At 41.9% G+C, this 17,880-nt stretch overlaps 1 protein-coding gene across 3 annotated transcripts in view; it reads left to right on the forward strand.

Annotated features, from left to right (window-relative positions):
• klf8 (Kruppel like factor 8) overlaps nt 1-9,652 on the forward strand; it is a 94,304-nt gene extending 84,652 nt beyond the window's left edge. For all 3 annotated transcript variants that reach the window (XM_084940934.1, XM_084940932.1, XM_084940935.1), the window contains 3 exons: nt 1,198-1,309; nt 3,491-3,630; nt 4,196-9,652. In XM_084940934.1, the coding sequence (XP_084797060.1) occupies nt 1,198-1,309; nt 3,491-3,630; nt 4,196-4,377 (434 nt within the window). In that variant the 3' untranslated portion in view covers nt 4,378-9,652. The remainder of the gene's footprint in view (nt 1-1,197; nt 1,310-3,490; nt 3,631-4,195) is intronic.
• Nucleotides 9,653-17,880: the final 8,228 nt, after the last annotated feature.

The following is a 17,880-nucleotide window of genomic DNA, read 5'->3' on the forward strand; positions in this document are numbered from 1 at the left end:
TTTCTTTTTTGGTGCATGACCCTCCCCACACCACCACTGCCACACACACACACACATTCATACAGATATATATACACACTCCACCCAAATTCCTTGCGTCACCCTTCCAACCACCCCACCCCTTCTTGCTCTCTCCGGGCTGGGTGGACTTTGAACAGTGTGGCTGCCACATTCCTGCACACAGAGGAGGAGAAAGGGGGGGGCAATTTGAGATCTAACAATTAATCGACCCAGCCTGATTTCATTGAAGGTGCATTAAAAATCAAAATCACACATATATAAAGTTCTCTGTGTCCAGTCTGGTGGCGTTTAGGTAGCATCTGGTCTCTTGTAAAGCTTTGTTTTTCTTTTTAGGCCATGAAACTAACACATCAGATAACAAGAAACTGCAATAATCTCCTTTTATACGATGACTTTTCTGATGTGGCGCTGTGCCGAGGCCATCCTCCCTTTACATATTAGCTGATGAGGACATGAATTTACACTTCCAGAGCCAAACGAGCAGCTGGAAATGTCTTGAGAGCGGTTAACTCTCCGTAATCAAGAATTCAAAAGCAGGACCTTCGGTTTAAAATCTAAACGTCTTCCTTCCTTTTGTGAGAATTTCGAACAGCTTGCCAATCCTCGAGGACGCGCGCCGAAGCTTTCCGATAGCTCTGGGAAATTTGTCTTTCACTTAATTGCTAATTAGCATTGTCTGTGAGTTCAGCTTTTTTTTTCTTCCTATTAACAGCTGTTCACATCATCTTCCTCCTGCTGTGACATTGTAAAAGGTTGTTGAAACTGAAAGTAAAAGACAACCACTGGAAGATGCTTCTTTTAATAGAAACTGGAGGCTAAAACAGGCATTTTGAGAAAGATGTAGAAAACAAGCAGACATGAAGAGGAATCCAGCGTGGGATTTGGCCTCAGATTTGATCCATTTTGCAGCCATGCAGACCACACCTAATCCTACACACACACTTGGAGCAAGCCTTTGTCTTGCTAAGTTGCTGGAAACCAGACATTGCTGTTAAGAAGTTATTAACCCCCTGCTGTTCTATTCTCTCCGTTTCCACCCCCTACCCCCAACTTCTTTTTTTCCCTCCTCCCTCTCAATTCCATGGCCCCACAATTTTCCTTCATCTGTTTCTACCACTCTATGTCCTTCTATTCACTCTTTACACCCATCTTCCTTTCATCCTTTCCTCCCCGCAGTTCGGATCAAGCCAGGTTCAACATCTCCAGTGGAATATCAAAGTGAAAGCGATGCAGAGAGCGGTACAGAGTCTGGATCGGCCTCCATCAGCGCCCAGAGCCTTGATGCGGGGTGAGTCTTTGATGCAGATGGACGCATCAAGCACAATGTATTTAGCCAAACCTGTAAAATTTTACATGCAATCAATAAATATAAAAAAATGAAAGATGCATTAATGAAATGTTGAATGCAGGTCTTCAGGCACAGTCACCCTGGTGCCCCATTATTTGAAAATGCTCAGAGCCCAGTATGAATGATTATATTTTCTAGATCTAAGGTTTCATAAGCTGATAACCACAAAAATGAGCAATTAAGGATACAAAACTAGATATCAGCAGCAATTAAAATGTGATGCATTGACAGGAAGATGGAGATAGCTCAGGGATCCTGACAGTACGCTTAAGAGTGCAACCAACATTTTGTCTTTAACAATAAGCCAGTCAAAGCCCTGAGTTCTCCTCTAGCGAGTGGAGAGCTTGTACTTGAGAAAGGAAGTAGAGCATAATGCAACGTTATTGAATGGCCATAGTTTCAGTTTAGAACAGGAAATGGTTATCTCGCATGTTAAAGTCCAGTGGGTTTCTTTTTTTGACCCCTCCGTCCACCCCAACCTCCTTCCTGCACGGTCTCTTCGCCTCTTCATCACGTTGCTTGTGCAAGTTATAAGTTGCATAATAAATAAGGTTTATTGTGGTTTCACACCTTTATCAAATGACAGAAAACCTGGTATGCAGACTGTTGCAGACCCAGTTCTTTATTGTGAAGTGCCACTAGGGGGCAGTGTCAGATGTTTGGTACAAGGATAAGTATTTTAGATTTGTGCTCTCGATGGTTCTTTTCTGTAGCCTGACGCTGCGATGAAAGTAGAAGTCATAACAGACAAAGAAGTTCTTTGTAGTGAATTGTGAAGCTAGATTGTTGGCTCCATGCAGGTGACTCTCCATAGCCTCTCTTTGCATAGACATAGGGTTCCTCAAATGGGCAGCAACATAGGTCTTTAAAACCCGCATAAGTCTTGATCTCCTGGTGGCAAGTCGAAGTACTGCAGCAGAAAAAAATTGTGACAGAAAAGCACTTTTTGGAGACGCCAACTGTAAATCAGATGTCTGTAAAACTGTCGGAAAGGCATAAATCCATGTGTGATAACTGCTGATAATAGGACTCGGCAGGGTCAGCAAGAGGGACTCTAACGCACAGCAGGGTTTATGAGAAATTCTTTCTCTGTGTGGGGGTCACCTCCCTCGCCTGCAGGCTCCTGACTAATTACATTACTGCAGCGCTGCCATGACTGGATGCTTATATAACCTTATATAACCCTCTGTACAGCAGAACACACTGGAGACGCCCAGACTGTAACACAGGAAGACAAGTGGGCGCATGTGTGCGTCGTGAGCGCTCTATAGACATAAATTAGGACATTTAGCCCTCCAGAGGAAAGCGTGGACACGTGAAAGATTGTTTTATATCGCAGGGTAAAGGGTGGTGTGCCGCTGGAGACTGTGTTTATTAGAGAATCAGGACGTAGCTCCTGCCACACCCAATGGGCGAGGCTGCCTGACTGTAACTGAAATTCAGGGTGTGGGCGTTGACAGTTTGCTCAGCGCCCTTATCTAGTGTGTGTGTGTGTGTGTGGGTGTGAGAGAGAGAAAGTGTGTTTCAGAGTACAAAAGTAAGTGTCTTTTGTGGATTTTGTGTCTTTTAAAGTGGTTTAAGGAAGATTATTTGTGATTTTCTGTGTGTGTGTGTGTGTGTGTGTGTGTGTGTGTGTTGCAGGGCAGGGCTGTTCCAGAGCAGGGGCATAAACAAGCTTATGTAATGCAGTTCACCGTCACACCTCCTTGTAAAGAGGGACATCAGCGGTGTTATTTTTTTTGTCTTTTTGTTTCCAATCAAATGTATTTAAAGTTTGACTGCCTGTAAATATGAATATGATAATTCACACAGCTGATTCTTGGAAAACTGAAGCATCATTTCAGAGGAAGAAGTCAAAGGTAGAAAAAGGGCGACAAAGAGGTGCTGATGGGATAATTTTGAGTTTATCTTATGGGTTTAAGGAAAGAAGGGAGTAAAAAATAAGTTTAAAGGTGAAATGATTCAAGACAAATAGAGGGAAGGGGAGGAATATCGAAATGGAGCTGTGTGACTTTCTGATGCCCCCTGGTGGCTAAATCGGTGTTAAGTTCTCCTGAACATGATGAGAGAAGAAGAAGCATTTCTCAACAGAATCGTCCTTTTCCTCTTTCGGTGTCTCAGGTCGGTTATGGACTTGGAGCCCGTCGATCCAGATTCGCCAGACATCAAGAGGCGGCGGATCCACATGTGCGACTACGAAGGCTGCAAAAAAGTTTACACCAAGAGCTCCCACCTCAAAGCCCACAGGAGGATACACACAGGTGAGCTCGGACCTAGAAACGCATCACAACAACGCCACAAATAAATCAGTGCAGTCCAGGTGTTCTTTGAAAGGAGCAGTTCATCTCCAGGTGAAGACCAGAATCATTACTTACAGATTACTGCAGGGTGATCTTTAAGGATTAAAATGGCCCCTTTAGAGAATTTAATGTAACCTCCGGTGGCTCAACATTTGTCAGTGCACAGTTCACGTCTTATCTGCTCTCAGCAGACAGTAGTTTTCCCTAATCTGAAGGAGATTAGGGAAAAAGTGCTAAATGGTATTTTTTTTCAGACAGGTTTCCTGAGGTAAGACACTGTTAAGGTGTGTGTAGGAATGGTAAGCAGGATTTGGCTGTTTGAAGCTCCTGTGTTGAATATTATCTTAATTTTATTCTACAGTCATACAGTGATTGACATGATTAGGTAGAGTAATTGTAGTAAATAACCTGTAGTAAATAAATTGTTTGCTCAATTTCGTCCACCATCGTCCTGACCCTCCTCTTCCTTTTTTTTTACCTCCTTCCCTGCCTCCTTCCTGCTAACTCCTCTCCTCGTCTCTTCCAGGAGAGAAGCCCTACCACTGTACCTGGGAAGGCTGCACCTGGCGCTTCGCCCGCTCCGACGAGCTGACCCGACACTTTCGCAAGCACACCGGAATCAAACCCTTCCGCTGCACCGAATGCGACCGCTCCTTCTCCCGGTCTGACCACCTCTCCCTGCACCGCCGCCGCCACGTGATGATGTGAACTCTGACTTCCTTCCTTCCTCTCCCCTGACGCTCCCAGCTCCCTATCAAACTGACCTCTGACCCTTTGATTTCTCAAAAGCCCCTCACAGCACATCTTGTACCAGTGTCCCCACACCTCACACTGTTTGCCCTCTGCTCTCCTGCGGGATTTTAAACCCACCTTGCAAATAGAAAAAAAAAAGGACTTTACCTTCTCCTCCTCTTCCTCCTCATCTTCATCTCACAGTCATAGGACAATTGTGTCTGTGTGTTTGTTTGGTGGTGGCAGCAGGATGTTTTTTGCTGCGTGTGTGTGTCTGTCATCATTACCGTCCAGCCCAAAGCAGTCCTCTCTACCATCCTCCGACTCAGTCACACAAGATGTTGCCTCCTCAGAAAGAGAAAGGATGGACTGAAGGACATCCAGCAGCAGGGACTTTCATGCTTCCATCCATCCATTACATGCATCAGTCCATCCAAAAGGCAAAGAGGAAGAGGAGGGCTCACACAGATGTCACTTCAGCTGCTCTTTTCTTGATTTACAGTTTTTATTTTGTTCATATCCTGAGTTTGGAATCTACGTGACTCCAAAATTTATTTTCTTGGAAGCTAAAGAGACTTTCGAGGACGCCGTCTCCCGCCACAACTTTTCCAGGAAAAGTTGTTTTTTCAAGTTCTTGAGAACTTTGAGTTTCGTTCCACCCCAGTTATATTTGCCTGAGGCGAATGTGATCTTACTGAGTGACTTTTTGATCAAGTAACAGGTAAATAAATAAAAAATACAGCATTACTCAAAAATGCTCCAGATATCATTATAGCTCCTTAAATATTAAGTAGCTACGACTTGGATGACAGTAAACTGCTTACAATTGCTGAATATTTGGACTGTCTTCGGATTGCAAAGTGGAGCGTAGAGTAGTGCAGTTCCTGGAGTTCTTTAGTTCCTGGTTCTGTTTGTAAAAGTAAAAGAACCAAAACTCATTTATCATAAATTCAGATGAGGTATTTACTTAACTGTGCATATCGGGGTGTGTGTGTGTGTGTGTGTGTGTGTGCGCTTATTTCATTGACAGCAGCTGAAGTGACGTCAAATGCATCAGCATGTCTGAGGCTAAAACACTGCGCCCCACCCTCCCATCGCCATTCGCCTCCTTCTGCCCTAAACCCCCGCCACCTCCCCCGGTACAGGGAGCTACAAGACTGTGAATTTAATAAAACTTCATTTGTTTTCATTGTATCGATCTATCGATCACGTGGTTGTTATCGCCCCGCCCCCTCCCCCGCCGCACACACCTTTCCGATTCCTCTTGAATAACAGTATTTGCTTTGTTTGCGCCGTCGTCGCTGTTGTTTTATCAGAAAAACACAAAAAAAGGCCTTTAGTCCTGTCTACATTTTTTTTCTTTTCTTTTTTGGTGTTCTAAACAAAATGTTGTTCTTTTGTTTTTTATTTAAAAAGAAAAAAAACTTTCAGATCTGTTTTTTTGGTCGTTGTTTTCTGAGGCTGTGAAAAAGACAGAGGAGACACAAATAGATTGAGAATACAAGTAAAACTCTCATGCAGGGAATAGGGGAGCTTTTCTGAGTGTGCGTGTGTGCGTGTCCGTGAGTTAGTGTGCATGTTTTGAGACAAACACATAATCAAGAATTTAAGATTTTTATGAGTGCGTTGTTCCGGGCACTTGTTGTTCTTTTACCTCTTGCCCGTCGAGCCTTAATAACCGAAGTCAATCTGTAAGGGCAAAACTAGAACCGCCGACAGACGACGACTGGCCACAGCGTTCGCTTGAGTTCAGTTGTTTAGTTTTTGAAGTTTAAAAACAGGAAATTAAAGGTGTTATGTGTGGAATTTTTCTGTATTTGGTGAGAAAAATTTTTTGGCTGAAAAAAACATGCTTGCTGATTTTCAAGCCTTTTAAAATAGAAATTTTAACATTTATTTTAACAGTGTCACCAAAGTGAGTTAAACCTAAAGCATTTCAAAGTTTTAACAAATCAGATGGTTTGAGAATTTCCAGCTTTTGCTCATCAGACTCTTTCGACACTGTTCTTTTTTAATATAATTAAATGGTTTTGTAACCTTGCATCGTTATGAGAGCAAGAAGACTGATAACGGAGTGGTGAAGGTCGTCTGTCGGTGGTTCTGGGAGAAATCGGGCGTCTCGTAGGGCTGTCGGGGTCCAGGCGCCTGGGGTTTAAACCACGGGGAAACTTAAGCGCTCTCCTCACTAGCATTTCTACCAGGGTGGGGGTCAATTCACTCCGGTTTGTTTTTAATGGCAATAGAATCTCAGTTAAAAGCCTCGAGTAGATACTAACAGATGAATCGTGTCTCGAATTGGGTTCTTTTGGAGCAGAATCGACCCCCACCTCACCCTGGTTCCTTACCCACAGTGTCCATGTCTTAAGTGGGCTGGTTTTCAGCTCCCGATCCGGGCTGAACTTGATTATGCAACATAACGCAGATGCAGCTCCAAGCGCTGTTCTGATCTCAGTCCTAGAGCACTAGCTGGTAGTTGGGTTCCTGATAAGCAGCTCACGTAGGGTTGTTGCAGGAACCTTAAGAGGAAGGTCGGGTTTGTGTAGAGGCCTGCGCTGTTGATCACAACTCTGTGTTGGTATATAAGACTTGAGGTGTGGAAACACATCCATAATTTCAAACAGACTTGGTAATGAGCGAGTGGGGAGCTGGGGTTGTGATGGACGGAGCAGGCTTTTCTCGTCCTGGCTCGTCTCTTTTCAAGCAACAACCCCCCCCCAATAAAAAACGTCTACACACATTTTGCTTTGAATTCGTTCTCGCCATTTACAGTCGTCTTTGTCATCATTTCAGAAGCTAGTAAGTGAGAGCAAAATGTTTTACATCTTGACTTTTCACATTGCGATAAATGAGATGGACATGCAGGCTTGCTGTGAGCGGAGCGCATGCCGTGAAGAGGGCAGATTCGTTGCATGGTCTCCGCGCTGCGAAACAGAAGAGAATCCGTCTTAGCCGAGTCACTGAATATGGTTTAAAAATGAGGGAATCTGTTCCTGTCTTTCCATTTCCCATCAGGGGAAGCATTACTTAGAATTCAGTCACTCGTTTGGAAGGATTTTAATGGTTTATTTGTTATGTTTTTGCAGCGCAGAGCGATGCAATGTTCCCATTTCTCTTAACATCCCCTGCTTCAAGTAAAAAAACAAAAAAAGAAGTTACTAAGCACATCTTTCTAGAAGAGTATATGCATTTGATTGCAATTTTCTTTCTTTTGTAAACTGTTGATAAAGACATTAAGGACAATGACAAATAATTAAGAGAAATCCGTGTACATAAATGTATATAATCAAAGTGCAGAGTAAATGTAACGGGTGAATTTCTATTTTTAACACTGACTAGATAATGTGAAAAATCTTTTTTTTCTCTCTTCTTCCTCTGTTGGTTTGATGAAATGTGTTTTTCATCATGTGTATTTTTTTTTTTCAATCTAATACATTTGTTTCGTAGTTTCTTAAAAAAAGAACAATTATATGGTCCCACTTGTGTTGTGCACATTTGTGTTGCATGGAGAGTAGCCTTCTTGTTTTCTTATAGTGACGTTGGTGAGCATGTCAAGTGCGTGTGAGACCGTTGAGATGCCCCAGCAGGGGTGGGGGTGGGAAACGACCCCCTACTTAACTAACTAGGGATTCATTATAAGAACCGAGCTTAATGTCCCAGTACTGGACCTGGTTTTAAATGTCAAGTTAAATGTGAGATTCAGTTGGTTTGGGTCAGACCCATTTTTTCTTCCTTCAGCTTCAGGTGTGTTCTGCTCAGATAAGTTAACAGGAAGTAAGAGGAAGTCCCCAGATTTACAGTAGCCAGTTTAAATGTGTTGATATGTTTCTCCTTTTTAAAATCGATGTTAAAATCCAAGCAGCAAAAACATTATTCATGTTAGATCAGTCAAGTGCTGCACTAAATAAAAGGTTCTTTTAAAGATACCTAATTGAAGTGCAAAAACAAAACACAGAGCTACTATATGCGTCTTCTCTTTAGATTCACTTTTTATCGGACCAGATGTCGTACACCTTATCTGTTTCTGGGGCTTCCTGGCTCCACGTCATTACACTTGAGGTGCGTGGACGTTTCTTTGTGGTGCTAACAGGAAATGGGGTTCTGGTTTTTCCAGCACATTCAGTTTTATCTCTCCATCGGCCTCGTGTCTGTTTCAGAGATTGCTTTCGATTTTTTTGTTATATGTGAATGGAATCGTTGATCTTTCCTCGACCACACACACTAACTGCTCGGCACTGACCTCGTTTATCATTTAAATGTCATCTTTATGACTAATTAGTGGACGAGGTCAGGAACGAATGAACGTTTAGTAGAAATCCAGCGAAATCTCAAGACCTCCAAATACAGCTTCTTGTCTCCTTTTAGCACCACGAATGAAACCTTCCCTCTCACATATCTCAAATATATCGTAACAGAGGCAGAAATCCCAAAGATTAATGCATTAAAAAGTACCCCTGAATGCTAAGCCCCTTTATTTCTGGGAATGTTAACCCCACAGAGCACATGTACTCTGTGTCATTTAGTATCTGCTATTGGCCCCTTTGCTTTACAAGCACACTGATCAGCTCAGTTGGTATATTTGCACACCGAGACAAACTCACACACGCACTGAAACCTCTGGAGACACACCGACGATGGTCGGTTATTAACATCCGAGCCTGTTGACGACACCCTGGGCAGGATATTTTCGCTGGTGTCGGAGCTTTGGCAGGGAGACTGATGCATGTGTACATTTATCTCCTGCTTCTTGTTGGTTTGTGCAAGCTTGTTTTTCCTCAGTATTCCTCTTTTTTCCCGTTTCCTCCCCTTTTTGTTCTTGTATAAAAGCAGGATTGTGAAAAAAAAGAACCATAAAGACAGAGTTTTATCCCTGCCTAAACCGTAACGGGATCGAGTTCGTGTCTGAGGGTGACGTCACGTCTGTGCGCGAGTGCCTCGACTCACCACGAATCACATCTTCTTCTGCAAATCTGGAACTTTTAGGTATTTTCTATTGAATGCAGTAACTTATGGGCCAGTACTATATTTACTCAGTGCAATGCAGTTATCATTATAATAATACAATTATTAATAATATTTTTCTTTTTTGTATTTGTACAGAACAAATGTGTAAAGATCAGTGAGGAAAACGTGAGCTTTTTGATACTGTGACTCATGGTGTTTAAAAGTCAGTTTCTCCCTGTACAGTTGTGATTATTTTCCCCTCCCTTTCTTCTTCTTTTATAGAATAAAACATGTTTTTGGTGCAATTTAATACCCTGTGTCTGTGTTGTTTCTTATACTTTGGTTCTTAAGTGTCATTTGCTATTAAATCGAAATGTAAGCAGTGTGTTTGTAAATTGCTGTGGCAATGAAAACAGAAAAATGGCAGAAAAGGTCGTATTTGTAACCTTCTACTAACTGGCATTTTTAGAAAAAAGATTTCCCACATTTATATTCCAGACCTGCTGCTTTTACCAATATCTATAGTATATGTACGTCAGACACTTTATTAAGTACACCTTGCTAGGGTTGCACTGTCTTTTGCCTCGAGAAGTTCTCTGTGGCACAGATTCAACGATGCCCTGGAAACTGTCCTCTGGGATTTTGGTCCATATTGCACATCCATAATGTGAATCTTCCATTCCACTACATCATGGATGTGCTCTATTTGATTAAGATCTTGAGACTGCGGAGGCCTTTGAGTAGAGTGAACTTATTATGTCCAAGAGGATAACACACTTTGGTCATAAAGGGATGGACATGGTAAGCAACAACACTCAGGTAGATTCCGGTTATTAAATGATGCTCAATTGGTACTAAAGGGCCTACTGTGTGCCAGTAATATATCCCCCACATATTTACATCACCAGCTGTAGCTCAAACCATTGGTACAAGGCTGGATGGATCTAAACCACCATGTGAAAGTCTAAGGAGAAATCCAGAATGTTCAGACCAGGAAATTTTCTGTTGTCCAGTTTTGGTGAAGTTGTGTGAATTTTAGCCTCTAACACTAGTGGGATGAAAATTTTGAACATTGCGTTCATTTCAGGCCAGTCACAAAGTCAAGCTCAGCCATTATCTGCAGATTCATATCAGCTACAAGTCTCGTATAGCGAGCTCTATCCAAGGGGTCTTTAGATTGAGGGGGGGGGAGCTTGCATGGGTGTTACATATGCAAAAGTGTAACTCGATTTTTGTTTTGCAATATGTGACTATCTGAAATACACGCCAGACATAATAGAAGGAAATGATAAGCTTGCATACGATTCCAAATCGGCAATGTAGATCTGATTCTCAGTCTTCATCTGAGCTGTGCTCCTAATAACAGTGATAACAATGGCACAGAATTCTTCATAAACCCATATAAAGTCTGCCATATTATATTTTGTGATTTTTATTTTACAGTCAGTCTCTCTTGAGATATTAAATTTTAGGTAATGAAGCATCTTTTCTGTCCATGAGTGAAAACAGTGTGAACCCCGGTGATGTTGCAGGCTATCACACAAAGACAGACGATCATTGACCGTCTCATCACACCTAGAGCCAATTTAGAACCACCAATCATCATCACCCTCAGCTGGATATGTGGTTAAGAGCACAAATAGCATGCAAACTTTTTATTGAATGCAAATTAGATAACGACACTAAATGCTGGCAGCTCATGACGATAAGTCCACCTGACAGGTGGAACAGAGCACCAGCTCGAACACGTCTCCACAGCCTGCACGTTTTCTTCCAGTTTTAACTGATTGATTTGTATGCAGTGCATAGATCCACACCCACTCACACACTAATTAAAGACATTTCAACCAGCATTTGAATAGAGAGTTAAACATGAGATGTGAGGATGCACCAGTGGGACCTAGAGCTCACGGTTGTTCCAAAACTGGTTCCACTGGGAATTCTGTTTGTAAAGAAAATGTGATAACCTCTACATTATAGAAACACAGGTAATGCTTTGCTTTACATAAACTGGACAGTGACAGTGAAAATACGGTGAGGTTAATGCTACCGCTTACAAAGACATGATACACTCACTGAGAAGGAAGATTAATCTCAGCTGATACACTTGCAAATTGATGTGTGCACCACAAGGGGGCGTAGTGAAACAGCGAATAAACTCAGGCGCACCTAGTGTCTCAGTTACATCTGCACTTGTAAATGTTAGCTGACCTCATCTCAAACAAAGTTATCAACTTGGATTAGCAGACCAGAGAACGACACTGAGCTAGAACTAGGTTAATAAATAAAAACTTCCCAGCATGAAGTGCATGTACTAAGTCATAAAAACCTCCTTGTGTGTGTGTGTGTGTGTGCGTTGTGAATAAAACTTTTGCGTCTTTGCCGTATGGTCTAAATGGGTTTATGGGCCTCATGCAGTCATGATCAGGCCAATCATTAACACACACCATGTCAGTCGTTGGATTCATACAGGTGGAGAGTGAGACTGACACACACCATATAAGAGCAATAAAAGAACAAAAACCTTGCTGCTTAGAGGTTTATCCGCATGCATACCGTTGTCAGATCCGCATTATGAATCATTCCACTTCCACGCTTTCATCATAACTGCCTGCATCTCTTCGGTCACCAAACCAGTCGGGATAGTTTAGAGGTGAAAGGTTTTCGCCTCCCATACAGAGGATTACTGGTTTTCAATTTGGTCTTTGTGTACAGTTTAATAGCACATTTGACATGATTCCAAGACCCTGTTCATTGCTTGTGGGTACACGGTCACCGAACAGAAGACGCTGCTGTTTCTGCTATAATTGCACTTATGCAATCCCAAACGACAACTCAGAACAAGCCACAAGCCCTGCATGTGTGTATGTGACTCAGTCTACTTTCAGAAATTAGTGCCCTATAGTGCCTCAGACTACATTTAAATCACCTCTGGATTAAGTTATGAAACCGTTTCGCCCAAAACTGAGCGATCACGTTTAGAGAAATAAGCCTGCTGTCAGATGTTGAGCTATTCAGTCCACATTTATTTACCTTTCGGTATATTTAACCAATGAAAAATCGTTACCAAGTCAGCTACATTATATTTCCAAAAGGATCGGGATATTTCCATCAGACGCAGTGGTGTAAAGCACGCTGCCACTGGGCTACACAGCAGTGGAGATGTTTGGGGATGGCCCCTTCCTGTTCCAACATGACTGAGATGAGCGAGATTGGTGTGGAAGAACTTGAATGGGATAGCTGGGATGGAAGAGTGGGATGCCACTCAAGTTCATATGTGTGTGAAGGTAAACGAGCGAATACTTTTAGGTATAGTGTATAAGCTATACCTAAAAAACGCATATAAAACCTATTAGACATTTTCTTATTTCTGATAGGGTTGTTGAACAACCATGCACGAAATGGCACCAGTAGTGCGATGGATCAAGATCCAGCATTAGTGTTATGCACACACTGCTTTAGGTACAAATCTGCACATAAGCAGTAGTGGTGTGGCTGAAATGCAGACGCAAATGATGTGTTGTTTTTCAGGGTTTAAAACGAGTAAAATATTGTCACATGTTTGGGTTGGCTAAATGGCATCTCCCAGCATGCCCTGGGACACTGTGTGTTTGTTTAATTGAGCTTAAGAGAACTGTCCAGTTTTGCTACATATCTTTTTTCAGTGTATTGCTGGTTTACAGTGTTACTTTTAGAAGTCACAGTATTAAAACAGGCACAAAGTTACATGCAAAGTTACTAACCCTCTTGGAAGCTCAGTGTTTAGTGCTGTGTTCAAACGTAAGTAAATCAGCACCGGTCTGCGGCCGAGTGGAGTTTATAACTCAGGTGTGGCAGTGAGATATTATATTGTTTGTTCAGTTTCTGTTGTTACTATATTAAAACTCTTACTTATACTAAATAAATACTCGGTTTAAAGGTACTTTGTTACTACGCTCTTCTGGTCTTACTGAGCACTGACAGCACTGTTAACACTCTTCCCCAGGTCCTGAATCTTGTCCAAAGACACTCTGACATACCACGTGGACAGTAGCGTCCTCAGCTGCAGGCTGTTGTGCCTGGTGAGCTTGTTAAGTTAAAGGTTTATAGTTTCTTTGTATGAACTATAAAGGTCTAGTTTTGGGGACTGAACCCAAGACCTTCTGTATGCAAAATAAATGCAGTAAACACTACACAATGAAACCACACAGGTGCCACCTTCCTCTACCTTGTTTTTATTTTCCTGCAAGGCAGATAACTACAGACCAGGAGCAGCAAAAAGATGTTTGATGAAAGGTTGTTGTGTTTTTGTAGAAACGAACGTTTCAACAGTCTGAAGTGATACGCATCTCCCCTGTCGAAGATCTGTTTTCAGGTGACATGTTTTCCTTACACTTCTCAGAACAGAAATATGTGTAAATGTTGAAGGCCAAGCGGCCACCACAGACTAAAGTCTCCTGTCTGACTCCCTCGCACATCTAATGGTGAATCTAGTTATGAAGCAACGGACACAAGCATAAAACCCAGATTACATATAGTAGCATACGCTGATCGGTCCTAACGTTATGACCATCGACAGGTGAAGTGAATGTTAGAAGCAGGAAAAATGGACATGCACAAGGATTTGAGGGAGTTTGGGCCAAAATGATGGTAGATAAATGGGTCAGAGTGTTCATGCAGTATTCAGTATCTATCGAAAGCAGTCCAATGAACCAGTGGAGGTCGTGCCTCGTTGTGGTCATAATATTATATTAATCATTATATATGTGAAACACAGGCTACTTTTTGTATCTGCAGACAACTTTGTGCAGTTTGTCTATCAATGCTTCAGTGTCCAGCTTATTCTGGTTCCACTTTGGATTGAACCCAGAACCCTTTGTGTTTAAGGCAGGTATGCTGGCTGCTATGCCATGTACCTTGTGCAACGATATGGTATATCTCCAGACAGATTTCCAGAGGTAGATAAACTTAAGAAAAATGCATTTGCAGATGAACAACATGGTGCAGGGGTTGGCTTAACAGTTTTCCCTCTGGCTGATGCAATTAATGGGGAATCCTCTTAGGAGGGTTCACAGTTCTACCCGAAGAACTGGAACTACATCCTGTAATTTTTCAATCACAAATTTGTTTTGCTGCACCGTTTCTGCACAATCGCTCTTGCAACACAGACATAGTCTAACAGGGTGACCACCCATTTAAATTAGGTTGTGTTTCACTGTCCCAGATTGTGGATTCAGGTGTGTCTTGTCCCAGAAAATTAACCCCAAAGTCAAAAAAGTTATAAAAAGAAAAAGAAAAGACAAGAAAAAAAAAAGCCTCAGGTGGCATGTTAACTGTTAAAATTTCATGACAGCACAATTACAAGAAGACTGAATAAGTATGGCTTGTTTGGAAGGGTTTCTGGGAGAAAGCCTCTTCCTGGCTCAGCATGGTTTAGGTTTGCAAAGCTGCATCTTAACAAACCACTTCTGGAACAATGTCCTTTGGACATGTGAGACTAAAGTGGAGATGTTTGGCCATAAAACACAGCACCACATTTGGTGAAAACCTCCACAGCGGTGGAGGGGTGATGATTCGGGTTGTTTGGAGCAACAGAAACCTGACACCTTGAAGTCATTAAGCCAACCACGTGTTTCTCTGTATACATACGATACACCATATACAGAGTCAGATGTCAAATGGCCCAAATTGGGTCACAGCAGCAAGTCTACAGCAGAATGGCTGAGAAAGCCAAAAGCTTGGACACAAGTGAGGGCACGGATGTTTCTCATTATCTGGGACAATTTTAATAAAATAAAATAAAATGAAATATGATGCACATGTGCGCAAAATGAAGAGTGAGCGCAAAGTTAATGTGCTACATCCCTATAAATATAAAGTAATTTAGAAGAAATTCATTACAGGACAAATCAAATTCATAGCACAACACCAGCAATGTTTGGTAGTGAGAAATTTCAAAGTGAATGACGTCTTTAAAGTTGCATTTATGATTTAGGTTTCCACTCACTGGCCTGTTAATGATTCACAAAGTAAGCTCGGGCCAAAACACATATTTGATAGACGGCACAATTTCCCGATTCAGCTCAGCTTACTGTAGATCGCTCATGTTGTTTTGTTGCTGTGATTATCATTTTCATAGAATCTGATAAGTACACCTCTGTGATCACATGTTTCCAAATTTTGTATTGTGCTTTCCTACATCTCAGTCATGGGTGCATAAGAAAAAATAAAGGAGAGTGACCAGAAAAGGGTTATTTTGTCTAAAGGTAAAACTCAAAATAACAACTAGTGCAACAAGTAATCACGTGAGCCTTTGTCTGACTTGTCCTTCGTGACTGTGCAGTTAAACTGCAGCCAGGGTCGGTAAGGACTGCCATAAATATCTCACTGTGCGGCCACATGGACAAGTTGTTTTTACACCATAATCCAAAATATACTTGTGGGTATGATGGAGCTTGTCAAAGCAGGTCCTCACCAAACCATGGAAGCCAGGTGAACAATGCAGCTGATCCCTGCATATCTAAGTGACAACTCACAGTCTGCGGGCATTGTGGGTTGTTTTGACAGATCCGCTGGCTCGTTTTCCTTTTCCATCCTCTCACATGTTATCTGGGCATGGCACAGTGTGCTGCTTTTGTCTGCAGCACCGCCATAAATGCATGCAGTTATAGTAACGCCTATACGCGACAGCTGCCTAACAGATGATGCTGAAGCGGGTCACGTGGCCTTTCAAAAGGCTCTTCAAAAGATTATGAAGAGGATTCTGTGCATGTTCCAAGGAAAGACGGCCTTGCCTATGGCTGATGTTCCGAGAAATGTCAAGTGACTTTTTTTCTGGCTTTTGTTGAAACAAGTTAGTCATTGCCGTACAACAGCCTCACCTTACTTTAATAGTTCCAAGAGGTGCACATTTTGCAGCACAGAGATCTTTAATGACTGCTGATGAAAAGATACCAGACGACTTATCACTTAAAGATACATCTTGTTTGTTTTAAGATCGGATATGAAGTTATGCTGTTTTTGCAACCACAACCAAAACATTCCAGACCACAAATATATTTTTCACAAAACACACAGCTGGAGAAATCTCAGAACTTCAGCTTCACAACAAAGTTTTTTTTAGAGGTTTATGTAATTTTCATACAGTAAATCCACTACAAGAATCCCTGCAAAATTAGTTACTGATGAAACAATATGAATTAATTAAGAGGAACCAATATTTAAATAAGAGTTATTTTATTGACTTTTATATACAGTGTAGAAGTAGCAAAGGAGTGGACCAGGGACAGCGATCTTCCTAAGAGGCAGTCTTAGATAACTGTTTAATGTGTGCGCTGATGGCATCCAGACTATCTTCCTGGTTAGACAATATCTTTTCTTGGAAGAACACTTTAACAGAGCTGAAAATATTCCCATATGTTAAAACATGAACAAACACAATAAAATAAAAGGCAAAAGGAGATGACTGACCAAGACAAGACCATATATAATGCTCCAGTCAGACCAGCCGGCTCAGGCTCAGGGTGTGGATGGCAAGGAAGCTTCCCCACAGAGGGTTGACCTGGGCACGTTTTGGTGAAACACGTGAGGCGGGAAGTTATCTGTCTAGCCAGCCTGTCCTTATCTATCACCAGAGGTTACTCATCCAGCTGCTTGATTCACAAGTCAAAAAATGTGCACACCCACACAGAAGCTTTCAGTTAACGGTGATTAAAATCTGCTAAGTTACTTAAGGTCACCTCTCTCACTGCATTAATGAAGACAAGGGAAGTTCTTGAACAGGTGCAACGTCTGCGTTACACAGTGGGAAAGATGTTCATCATGCACAAGCAAGTACAGCGGCACAGGCAGATGTGCAACATACAGCACTGTGTTGCAAGTAGTTTGAGGCATCAACTAAAATAGTAAAGAACAAAAAGTAGATTGACAAGAATAAATTGGACTGCAAATATTCAAACAGGTCCACCACTTTGGCCTGTGCTGAGCTACCACCAGCTTGACCACTGGCATATAAGACAATCAGAAACAGAATGCAGTAGGTTGGAAATCTTGTAAACCCAAATTTTATTCAGAACAAAACACAGGAAACACATCAAACGAAACTGAAATATTTTACTGTTTGGTGAGAATATTAGTTCATTAGCTCTCTAAGATGCTCTTTTTATACCCAGTCAAATTACTGACACGTTGCCAGCTAACCTAATTAGTTGCAGACTGTTCCTCCAGCTCTTTTTTTCAGTACTACGGATATTTCCAGCATTTTGTTGTCCCAACTTTTTGGAGAAGTGCCACTGCTTTCAACTTCAAAATAAGCTAATGATATAGCTCATATATCATAGCTCAGTGTTTCCCAACCACTGTGCCGCGGCACATAGGTGTGTCGTGAGAAATGATCAGGTATTCCATGAAAGATTATCTGTTTTCACTTGATTGGTGCTCCAAAGCGACTGGCGTGAGTAACGGCAGAACAATTACACCCTCTTCCACTAGAGGGCAGTGCAACTTCTTGCTCTAATTAAGTTGGTTGCCAACAGCGAGTAAAAGAGAAAAAGATGAAGA

The sequence above is a fragment of the Perissodus microlepis genome, chromosome 10, assembly GCF_051167445.1.
Source record: "Perissodus microlepis isolate ML-2025 ecotype Zambia chromosome 10, ASM5116744v1, whole genome shotgun sequence".
Taxonomy (NCBI): Eukaryota; Metazoa; Chordata; class Actinopteri; order Cichliformes; family Cichlidae; genus Perissodus; species Perissodus microlepis.